Below are 12,840 nucleotides of genomic sequence, written 5' to 3' on the forward strand. Positions count from 1 at the left end.
CCCAGCAGTGATGCCGGCCTGCGAGCTGCGGGGCTCCTGCAAGCTTTTTGTTCAGCCGGGCACTATTTCCACAGTGTGCAGGGGCAATGTCCCCACACACGCTCACTGGGGGGCGGGGGGCGGGGCATAGAGAGGGAGCTGGGGTGGAACGCGAGCACCTCCTGGGTGGAGGTGGCATGAGCTTCATAATGTATATGAGTTTGAAGTAAATAATTATGTTGAAGTGAAAAAAGATTGATCTCAGCCATAGTTTCATGAGAAGAATAAACTTATAAAATACAAAGAGCAGAGACAACGTATTTCTGTGTAATTATTCAATTATATTTGCAAAGGCCTTGTTCAATACAGTGACTAATCATATAGCAGTAAATAGAGCTACTGTTAATAAAATAATATATTCATTTCTTCTTTTGAAAAGAAAAACAAAACTATTTAAACCCCATACAGGGCATAAGATTATCACACAAATGTCTGATTAAAAACTCCTAATGCCTCCCAGGTTGCAGCAATTAATTAGTAGTTTCTATATGTCATTGGATTATTATGGAGCGGCAAATTAGATTTGTAGAGCAAAGGTGTTCAAAATGTATTTGATGAAAAATATAACACTAAGTTTAAACTTGCTTATAATTTTCACTAAGTTTAAACTTGCTTATAATTTTCATTGCCGCGGGTAAGAAACTGCAGAGGAAACACAATGATCTCACCATACAAAAAGGGATATACTGAGGACGCTGTTTTCAGAAACTATGTTCACTTAGCCCTATGCCAAAGGAAAGGTAGAGTTTAAGTTCTTTGGAATAAGAAATGCATAACTATATTTATGCTGCCTTGTTATTTGTTCTAAAGAACATAATTGCTTCATTTTAGAAAAGAATTGTGTAGGAATAAAACATAAAAATAAACATTTGAAAGTCTTTGGGTCTTACTTAGATGTAATTCCTGGAAGCAGATTATAATGGTTCCTTCTTTATAAATCCTTAACAACTGGATAGCCACTACCACCTCCCCTCCCCCACCACCCCCAGTCATTACAGACAGAAACATTCTTTGAAGAAGGAGGATAAATATGTACTAATATAGCAGTTCAGAACCTGAAGTATTTTGTTATTCTAGTGAACTGAAGGAGTTCATGCGTTTTTCCAAAGTGTCTCATTGATACAGATATGCCATTTAATTCGTGATATAAATAGGATATATCATTCTTGTAGTTTTGAAAGGCATAGCTTTGCTGGGTTTCTAGGATGCTATTTCTGTATCACTGGCTGACACATTATTCTTGAATAAAGATATTTTGTACCTAGCGTCAGCCCTCTGTAAACATATTTCAAGATTCCCTTTGAAAAATATGCAGGTGGGAAGAAATCATCAAAAGGAAAAGGTAAATTTAAGTTTAAAACCCATTATTGGATTCAGTCAGTTGTATTTGTTTAAATAAGGAAAAGAAACATACCATACATCATGGATTCAGCTTGAAACTGCCATCAGAAAAAGAATTCTTTGAGACTCAAAAATATCTAGAAAGTTTATGAAAAATAATAGATGGATTGTAAGCAGCTGACGGGAACTGAGAGTTCTGTCTCCTAAGCAATTGCTCCTGCATTGCTGGTCTAAAAGTTTCCCACTTGAAAAGTCCTGCTCAAAGCCAAAGTCAGTGGAAGAATCAACCTTGAAGGAAATGGAAACTTCATTGAGAAAGAGAGTTTTCCTGGTAAGTACAGAGGAAGAATTTAGGCTAGGTACTAAGAATCAACCTTGAATAAGAAGAATTATCTCATTGACCTTGCTTAGCTGTGCAGCTGAAATATTCAACTAAAGATTCTTGTAAGAGAAGAGGACGCTGATGAACGATGGTGTCAATTTAGGCCAAAGAAGAACAAGAAAATGCTATTGCCTCTTGGGGAAATGATTTAACTTTCTTTAAGAATCAACAAATATCCACAAATCAGGTCCCTATAAGAAAAGTACAGTCATTAGAACATGATATAAACAAATGCAGGTCGATTTTCTTTTTGTGTAAAGCCAATCTAAAGGACCTGTACAGAGTAGGAAGTCAGTAAGGGTTAGTCCATCTCCCTCCTTCACCACCTGCCTGTAAGTTTTTCAGAAGACCTCTAATCAACGATGATGATTGCTATAACATGAATCTCCCAAGAATTTCTTTACATTCACTTTTCATGTCTAAGTTATATTCATGTATAGTCATTCACATTCTGAATTCTACGTGTATGTAACACACTGAAAATCCTCGTGGATCACTAATGTGTAAGTTCCACACATCTTTCCAGAAAAGTCCATTAGAAGAAATATTAGCCTAAAGTTTCTATAATTTGGAGTAATCAATAGATGCTGTAAGACAACAGCTTAAGTCCTCTGGAATAAAAAAAAAAAAAGTACAACTTGAGTTCTCAGCATAACTCATTTTTCAGTATCTTTAAATGTAGCAAGTGAGTTGGGTTTTCATATTCACATTCTGAATGTATTCCTAGGGAGAAAAAAAAAATGATTCTGAGTCTTGCAACTTCCAAAGCAGCAATAACTTATTAATTGTGCCCTTGGTGATCTTAAAGTGTGGCATGAAAAACAGCCTTAGTGTCTCCTAAAGATGCATAACATTCTCCCGGAGAGAGCAGTAGGTATACCACGGGAATTTAGCTGTACAAGTATTTCAAAAGATCTATTTACATGTTGAAGGAAAGGATTTAATTAATAGTGCTACAGCTGTGAAGTTAATATGTAGATGTGAGGTCCTATCCCAAGGGACTGTTATGTATTTTTTAAACAAGTCACTCAGCCTTGCATTTTCCCTTTCACAGCTCTTGGGTACTAATAAATATACGTCTCAAAGGTTTTCAGGATGAAGCTCGTTATGTCTGTTATTTTTTCAAAAATAATACAGATGATGATGTTGATGGAAATTATAAGAACCACTGTTTACTGAAACTCACAATATATTAAGATCCTTTCTAAGACCTTCACGAGGTCTGACAATTACATTCGCAAACTCATCCTAGAAAAAGCGCTACATACCTCATTGCTGAATACCACTATGACCACCTTCCAAGTATTTCCCTTGGGAAGCTATGCACCCATGCCAGCACCTAGTCCAACCTTCAAACCAATTTTGGAACTCTTTCTGGAATGGCCATCAGAGCTGTCGTCATATTACCCGTGATGTCCTGAATGTCATCAAAATGTCTTCCTTTCAATATTTCCTTTATCTTCAGGTAAAGAAAGAAGTCATTGGGGGCCAGATCAGGTGAGTAGGGAGGGTGTTCCAATACAGTTATTTGTTTACTAGCTAAAAACTCCCTCACAGACAGTGCCGTGTGAGCTGGTGCATTGTTGTGATGAAAGAGCTCCTGTGGAATCACTTTTGCACACACTTTTCTTATGCCAAGATTTTTGTTTAAGATTTTCCTGTTTCTCTATTGATGTTTACTTGGTCTGCTATGCTCCTCACAGTCAGCCGATGATTTTCACACACAATTTGACAAATTTTTGCAATGTTTTCATCAGTTGGTAAGTTTGCAAATGTAATTGTCTGATCTCGTTGTGCATTATCTTACTTATTTATTTATTTATTTATTTATTTATTTTATTTATTTTTTTAAAGAGGGCGCCGTTCACAGTGGCCCATGTGGGGATTGAACCGGCAACCTTGGTGCTACCAGCACCACACTCTATCCAACTGAGCTAACCTGCCACCCCAGTATTATCTTATGTAATTCTTGCAACAATCCAGTAAAATTAGTGATGTGGTTTTCCTTACTTTGCAGAAAAGAAAAATGAGGCTTCAGTAGATTATACAAGTGAAGACACTTTCAGTTACCTACCCACAGTCATCCTGACCCCACCATACATGTACATATCCCTTAAAATAATATATTCATTTTCTTCAAGTTCTGGAAAAGAATCAGGACCCTCAAGACCACAGTAGCAAACGTATGATGCAGAGCTGATCGGCAGATGAGGTAACAGCAAAGGGAAAATCTGACAGTTATGATCAAGAATCCCCATAATAGGTCAGATGTATGATTGTTCATGCCCGCGACAAAGGATAATTTTAGATAATAAGAATAGTTCGGTAGTGGCTGCCATCAGAATAACACCCTAATCCATAGAGATGCTGTGGAAATTAATCCAAATCCAGTTTTTGGAGAAAGACTCACTGAAAGACTCAAATGAATATTTCCAGCAAAAATCAAGGTACCAGGAGGCTTCTATTAGTGTCTGCAAGTAATTCCAAGGAATGCCTTCACGAACCAGCAGGAGATGGAGAGCTCTAGAAAGTTAGTATACAAACTTTCACATATGGACAAGGAATGTCTTGGGAAAAGGAGTCTTACCTGGGTGGGTGGCAGAGGTGCTTGGGTTTGTCTGGGGCCCTTAACTTTGCTCTATTTTTCAGAACAGATTCTCTACAGATTGGAATTGAGGCTAAACCGGCTACCACAGATATGTTACCAGCCTCTGAGGCAGCAAGTAAAGGGAGACCAACAGAAAATCTTTTGGATGTTCCTTTTGAATATATCTATCCTTTTAATGACCTAGAGTACTTGGTTGACCGCTTAACAGCATTTGGTTGGATAATGAGTAACTGGATAATGGGTATATGCATTTTTTATAAACTTGCACCCAAAGAAATGAGAAAAACAAAAAACAAAAACCTTCACCTGTACATTGATATTAGAAAAGCAGTTCAAAGAAGTAACTTAGAGCAGAGGAGGAAAATTAGACTTGCATGGAGTAAATGAATGCTATTATTATTATTATTATTATTTATTTTTAATAACGTCACATGGTTGTTTGGAAGTTTGCCTGAGTTACCACATAGATATGCTTAAAACAATATTAAAACCCCAACAAGCATATTTACTATCATTATTAGCCAAAGCTGGTCCTGTTTTTATATTTCACAGAGACTCAGTGGGATTAAATGATTTGCCTATGTGCCCATAGATAAAAAAAAGTGCTAAAGACAAGATTTGAACAAAAGACTTATGATTTGAAAGGAATACTTATGATTTGAAATTCAGTCTTATTTCAACACACTATATGCCAATTAAATAGGACAAAATACCTCTGGTCTAATTTATTCCAAATCAGTTTATATAGAAGAAAATAAAAGAGAATTTCTACCTAGTGAAATAAAATTATGATTTAAAATGACTGTTCAAATCACAAGATAAAAAATGTGATGTGCTTAAAAATGCTATGCTTAACTTATTATTCATAATTGTATTATTCATAAGATTTGCATTTTAAAATTGCTTTCTACTCCGCATGTTACAGAAGATAACTGGGCACTGATTTAAGTTTTTTTTTTCTGTCTTAGAAATTAGGGATGAAATGTGATTAATAGCATAAATATTAAAGGTAGATATTAGAGAATTTGCATGGAACTCAGTACTAGAAATGTCATTTCTGGTTCCTAGTACATTTGCCAATGTGAGAAAATGATGACAAGTTCTAATTATAAAGTTATAATGTAGAGTAATGAGTAACCATCTTTGGAGGTTCTGGAGAAAATCTTGTAGAGATTTTTTCTGCTTGGCTAAATCAAAAATCCTTTCTTACCATATGGACTTCGAGGCAGCCTAACAATTCTAAAGGCATCTGTGTTGGTCAAGGCAGATTTTCTAAGATCCAAACCACAAATGCTAGTAGGAGACCATTGTGTTACTTAGAACATTTGAGACTATCATACAACAATAGAATAAGGTAGCACAAAGGTAGTTGATAATGAAAAATCTAAAAAAATAATTATAGCTTTCTTATTCTTTTAATAATAATACTGTCAAATTTCTTCTCCACAATTTCTACAAGTGAAAATTGTGCTGGCTTGTGAGAAAGACATTTAAGAATACAACTGGGAACTTAACCCAATCAAAAGACAGTTGTGCAGAGTCACAATGAAAATCGTGTGCTCGGCTGATACTAGTTCTAAGCAGATAAAAATAACATAAGTATCATGTTTTATTAAGACAACTCTTCTGTCTGATCAGGATTTCCAGATGGGGATCACCACACTGATGCACTTAGCTGTTAGGAAATGTATACTCTACTTACATATATTAGGATTTCATTCTTTGTCAAACTTTTTCTCCCCCAGAATTAGTATTCAAGCAAAAATAATACTTTGTTATTCATTCTTGTTACATTAACATCTTAATTTCTTTTCCCAGTTTAAATACAAGAATGTTCAAAACCATTTTTCACTTATCACTTGGGGCTGTGGTCATTGTGACATTAGGCCTTTTTCAAGTGGACATGAGGCTACACTACAAGCTGAGTCTCACTACAGCTTACCAAACGAAACCATAAGGACATTGTTTTGGAGTTCCATTGCATTAACATGCTCCCCAAACCATTCCTTCCTAAATGGTATTCAAACTCGCTTTTGATTTGTATTCCATTTGTACTATCACTTGATTACTTTACATTATATATATATGTATATATATATATATATATATATATATATATATATATATATATATGTATATATATATATATATATATATATACATATATATATATATATATTTATTAGTGTATATATTTAAAGTGTATTTTAAAAACATGATAAGCTTACCTTAGAGAGCCCACCTACTTCCAAATAAAAGCAGATAATGAAGACATTCCAGGTGACCCAGAGGGCAGTCCATACTGTATACTAAAGAGAAAGGGGGGGGGGGGGAGAAAGAGAAGAAAAATGTGGAGATTAAAGGCATGTATACTAAATAAATCAATAACAAAAATGTCAATAAGCTTAAGTCTTCTGGGAAGAAATAGAGCGTGCTCAGAAAAGAGTGCTCCTTATGAGGTCCCTTGAGATCTCTAGAAATTAAAAATCCAATAGTTTCTACTGCTTTCAGTAGATGCCAATAATGCTAGATTTATTTTTAAAGTGCATTGTTGGCTTACAGACACAGGTTACATCCAAGTGCTGACTTGATTCCTGTTCTCTGGGTATTAGCTTTTCCAGGGAATGCAACTATGAACATTTTTTGTGTGGGCTTTCTGTCTTTTTATCTAGTTTTTAGTCATACTCTTAAGTAGTCAAGTTTTTAGGAATGTTAGTCAAAACCCATCACTTCCATCACTTTGAACAAGGCTCATGTTTGAAAACAGATCTGTGGAGCAAAATTAAACTTCCATGTGTTGTACTACTTTATTAAGAGTGGACTATCTGCCCCTAATATAATCATAGACTATAATGTGATTGTGTAAAATGTCTTTTAAAAGTGAACAAATTAATAAATAAGATTAAGAATGACCAACTAAATATCAGATTTCCATAGTGGGAAAATACCTTCCAATCAGATCCAACAAACTCTAAATATGCTAGTCTTACTGATTGATTGTTTTATTAATGTATTATGTATTAGGAAATGACTTCCTCGAGAGTATTAATCCAAATTAAGGTGGCTTTATATCAAGACTCATCAATGGAGGAGATCTAAGGGCTCACCTCAAGCAGTCACTTTCTTATGCAGATGGAGATACAGGCCCAGAAAACTGACATATAGAAAAGCTTGGATGACGAGGATGGTGGTTTGCTCATTCTTTTTACTTTACCACAAAAATCTATGAATTTTTAATTGTTAAAGAGGCATAGTAATTAAATTTCTGCTTTCTATTAGTGATTATAATCATCACATGCTATTGTCAAATTAAAATAAATATGTTATTCATTTCATTAGCTCATTCTATGCTGTCACATAATATAATTTTTAATTTAAAATCCCGTATAAAATAGCCATGCTCCTTTTAGAAACATTATCATAAGTTTTTAACTTTTTGTAAAAGTTAATTTACACTTTGTGTCTTTCTGTCATTTATGATTTTTAAAAGGCTTTCAAAATAATCTCACATAGCTGTGTCGTTCTATTTCGTATCTAGTTACATTTGGTACCTCATCATCTTTTTTTTTTTTTTTTCTTTTTGGAGAAGAAATCTTGCTTTTTTAAAAGAATAATGAAATTATAATAATGAGTTAAGGCTCCCAAATCACTAGAAATTTAGAGAATTTGGAAAATATGTTTAAATAAGTTAAACGATATATTGAGACTTTGGGTATTTGTAGATATTGTTGATGCTTCTATCTTCTGTTAGTAAAGTCTTTTAGCATGAGTGAACTTAGACAGTTTTTAAAAATGTGCCAAATACATTGAAACAAACTTTTCTGAACCACAAAATATTCCCATGAATACTGACAATAGCTAAACTACATCCTCTATGTGTAGTTTTTGCAAACTGATCAAGTCACAGTAACTACAACAAATTTTAAAGCTGTTGCTAATAAAATGGATGGCATTTGGCATCTGATATTTTTCATTCTAAATCAATCTAATTGTGAGTATATTAGAATGAGAGAAAGTAGAGACCACTAAGTTATGAGAAAAAAGCCAGTCATAAAGGTTAAAGAAAGGATATAAAATAAAGCAAGACAAAAGGAAGAGAATAAACGGGATGAATTGCAAAATCCATATGATTCTTAATTATTAGGACTGCAAACCCAAACCCATAAGAATTCTTTTAGCAAAGTCAATCAACTCATGATTATAACAAATGTATTCACAAAACAAATCTATTTAAAAATCATAGTATAAACGTCGCGATCGAAGTGCATTCAGGCTCTCTCGCAAGTTGTACTATTGATGCCACATCTGAACTTTGAAAGATAAAATTCCCAGGCTGAGTAGAACCTGATAATCAGCTGCTCAATTCTTAATAACGAGAGTTATTATTCTGCTGCTTTCTGTATTTCTGGTACTGTGCTAAGCCCTTTATACATAGATCAAGTCTCTCAGTCATCACACTAAAACTGAGGTAGAAAGGGAATCATTGATCACTTAGTGTCAGAGTTGGGATGGAACTCGGAGTCTGACTCCAGAGCTGGAATACTTAAGAATTACACGATAGGCTTTATTTAAAAGATCTTAAGAAAAGGACTATAGATTAGTTTGTAAGTTAAAATTTTACCAAATTTTGCAATTTACAAATGACCTATTCACCAAATTACTAATTTACCAAAAATTTATTTCATTCATCTATAGCCTATAACTGGCAGTGTTTTTGAAATGATGGTTTCTTTTGTATGTAGCAATTAATGTGTCACACATGACACAAACATCATTGTTAAAGTAATATTATAAATTTCTTTCTTATAATACATTGGTTCGTTGGGAACAAAAATATGTGTATAATTGAATTTTGATTGTTATGACATAAAATCTGTATACCTCAATGTGTGCCTGAAACACAAGTCTGTACATAGAGATAAAGGGAAAGAAATCTCTAGCAATATAAACACATCCATAATTATTTACCTAGGCAGGAGGTACTAGGACAGCATATGTCTTCTTTTTGATGTGGGTTATTTTATCTCTAAGTCAATTGAAAGAAGAATAAAGAAAGAGATAAGACTCCATTTTTGACAAATACACTTTGGTTGTCATGAGGCCTCCCTATATGCTTATACATCCGGATAAATATATTAATATTTGCAGTACAGAATACTTAACTTCCCAATGGAAAAACAAACAAATAAACCACTCTGTATAATTTATATGTCTGTCTATCTATCTATCTATCTATCTATCTATCTATCTATCTACCTATTTATTTATCCTATTTTGCTTAAGTTTAGTACACATATTTTAAATCTTAATTCACACAAAATCTATAAAGATTTTTTTTAAATGTTCATGTCTTCTATGTGACTTCCTGAGTATTTCCCAGTTTTACGAGGCTATTACAGCATTTTTTATTGAAATGAACTTTAGAAGTCTTGCAGTCTATTTCTTCCTCATTGAGCAATTAGTCTATAACATGATTTATGTTTACTTCCTGAGGCTTGTTTGTTTTCCAATTACCAGAAAGGCCATTCATTCATTCATTCACATGTGTATCACTCAGATATAATATTACGTAAAATATGTTAGAAAAAAAAGAAGACATTAAACATTAAACAGCTCAATCATTTATTAAGCACTTATTCTGTTAGGTTATATTAAGCAAGTCACATGCATTATATAATATAATTCTTAAAAGCAATCTACTAGTGAGGTTTTTACAAATGAAATATGGCACAAAGAAAGCAAATAAATGTCCTAAGTCTTCACAGATAATAACTGGTGGAGGAGGATTTAAATCTAGCACCAATTAAATGGAAACCTAATACTCTTACCTGTCATGTTGAGCAGTAGTTCAGAAAGGAGATTTATGATGACATAATAGGGAAATTTTCCTATATAATAATTCAAATAAAAGCAAGTTGCAGTCGTCTGCACATGAGCATTTGCATAAAAGTCCAAATCACTAAACTGTGGACCTATTTGGCTTTCTTTTTAATTTTTAAAGGCAATTTGGATTTAATTTTAACTTCAGGGTTAATCTTAATTAAACAAATGTTAAATTGCTAATGCTTTTGCATTTAAATTAATGTAAAACTGTTGATTAAATTAAGGTATTGCCCATGAAACAATAGTTAAATAATTCTAGGGCAGAATCCTATTTTGGAATTCATAAGTAACATTTTAAAAATCTGACCAAGAAGTAAACAGCTGATTCTAGAACAGTATTTTATGACTGCTAACTATGATTTCACAACCCACTCTCTGCTTCATTTTGTCTCTAGCTAAAGAAACACAAAAGGTCCATTTAAACTCTTCAACTAGACTTGGTATCCCCTAATGTATATAAACCACCTTGCACCTTTGTTAAAATAAATTTTAATCAGTAAGAGTACCATATGACAAAGCTGTTTTTGTGTTCTAAAAACATATATAGAAACAGTAAATTGTACCTTTTCAGGAGAGATGGTACCCAAGGGGGATTATTGCTCTTTCATTTTCTGATTTGGGTGAATTTTTCTAATAATCTTTGCTGTGGGAACTCCTTAATTACAGTGGCAGGAGCTCATGACATTATAATTCTTAGAAAAAAATAAGTTGAGGAGTAAGTGAGCTCCTGGTAGGTGCAGGAGGAATAGTACACACTAGTTTTTGATGTCAATTCTCAAATTCATATTGAGATAAGCAAGGCAGTAATGCCAGTTTCTCTTGTTGAACTCAGACATGTGCCGAGACTAGAAAGCGCTGTCTAGTTAACCCTGTAAAACCATTTCATCCAATATCCTTTAATTCACTTATTATTTGTTCACTCAAGTATTAAGCATCTTTAAAGGCCCATGTATACTGGGATAGACCGACAAGGCTGGACAATTAAGTTCACGAACTCATCCTAGAAAAAGTGCTACATTCCTCATTGCTGAATATCACTAAGGTCACCTGCAAAGTACTCCCCTTGGGAAGCTATGCATTGATGCCAGCGCCTAGTCCACCCTTCAGAGCAATTTTGGAACTCTTTCTGGAATGGCCATCAGAGTTGTCATCACATTACCCTTGATGTCCTGAATGTCACCAAAATGTCTTCCTTCCAATATTTCCTTTATCTTTGGGTAAAGAAAGAAGTCATTGGGTGCCAGATCAGGTGAGTAGGGAGGGTGTTCCAATATAGTTATTTGTTTACTGGCTAAAAGCTCCCTCACAGACAGTGCCCTGTGAGCTGGTGCATTATTGTGACACAAGAGCCATGAATTGGTGAAAAGTTCAGGTCGTCTAACTTTTTCACGCAGCCTTTTCAGTACTTCCAAATAGTAAACTTGGTTAGCTGTCTGTCCAGTTGGTACAAATTCCCAACGAATAATCCCTCTGATGTCAAAAAAGGTTAGCAACATCGTTGCAACAAGTTTGCAAACTTAATTGTCAGATCTCAGCAATGGATAAGCATGGTCTGCCTCCTGGGAGTACACTGTTGATTGGAATGGGCTGGAGGCAAGGATGGTGACTGTGTAGGGTGCTGGGACAGAAAGAGTCAGCAGGATCTACAAGAGCAGAGAGGAAGTGTCACTTATCTCAGAGTTGGGCTGTCAGGTAAGGCTCTTAAGAGGTGACCATTTAGTTGAAGAATTATTAAATTTTTCTAAGTGGGTAAGGAGAATAGGACATTCCAAGTGTGTGCAAACTATGGAGGCAAGAAACAGCATGTGGTCTTTGGAAAATACAAATAACTCAGTGTGGTTGGCCTGAGGTAATGTGTGGAAGGAAGCGTGCATACCATACGAGGGAGAAAATGTTGCTAGAGCCGGGGCACAAACCAGGCAAGGCTACATGAGTGCGAGGCTGGAGAGCAGGTAGGGGTAGAGCATATGGGATGCTGATGTGCACAAACTCTGCTCTTTCTGTGTCAGAGGCTCGCTCATACCCTTCCCAGGCCTCTGCTCCATTGCTATTCTCAGTCTCCTTCCACTGTCATTGCATCACCTCCAGAGACCCTTGGACCCTGTGCCTCCTCACTCCTTACATAATGAGTCACTGGAGAGCAGAGATGCTGCAATTTGCATTCTTTTTTATTTATCCAACCCTATCACAATATATATAGCAGGTCCTCAATAAATGCTTAATGAGTGAATGGCAACTAGTGCTAGCGACATCCTACTACTATGTTCCCTGTCGTGTTTCCTGCCCAGAACCCCCTTCAGTCCCTTCTCCCCTGGTGAACTCACACCTACTTACTGCAGATCCCTGCTACACAGTCACTTCTGCAGGGCCAGATGGATGTCCCCATTATACATCTTGTGGCGCATGTGCTCCTTTATAACACTTGTAACAGTTGCATTAATGTGGATGATTATTTTATAAAGGCACACTTCCCCTCATTAGACTGTGGATAAGTAGGGAAGAGGGCAGAAAATAGATGTCTGTGTTTGCTCACCAATGTACCCCATACCTAATACAATTCAATTCCAAATACATAGCAGAGACCCAA

The 12,840-nt window shown here is 35.1% G+C and overlaps 1 protein-coding gene across 2 annotated transcripts in view; it reads right to left on the reverse strand.

Moving 5' to 3' along the window:
- The window catches only part of NKAIN3 (sodium/potassium transporting ATPase interacting 3), a 533,326-nt gene that overhangs the window by 268,957 nt on the left and 251,529 nt on the right, over positions 1-12,840 (reverse strand). For both annotated transcript variants that reach the window (XM_074319272.1, XM_074319271.1), the window contains exon 3: positions 6,599-6,679. In XM_074319272.1, the coding sequence (XP_074175373.1) occupies positions 6,599-6,679 (81 nt within the window). The remainder of the gene's footprint in view (positions 1-6,598; positions 6,680-12,840) is intronic.

Source organism: Rhinolophus sinicus, linkage group LG14 (genome assembly GCF_036562045.2).
Source record: "Rhinolophus sinicus isolate RSC01 linkage group LG14, ASM3656204v1, whole genome shotgun sequence".
Taxonomy (NCBI): domain Eukaryota; kingdom Metazoa; phylum Chordata; class Mammalia; order Chiroptera; family Rhinolophidae; genus Rhinolophus; species Rhinolophus sinicus.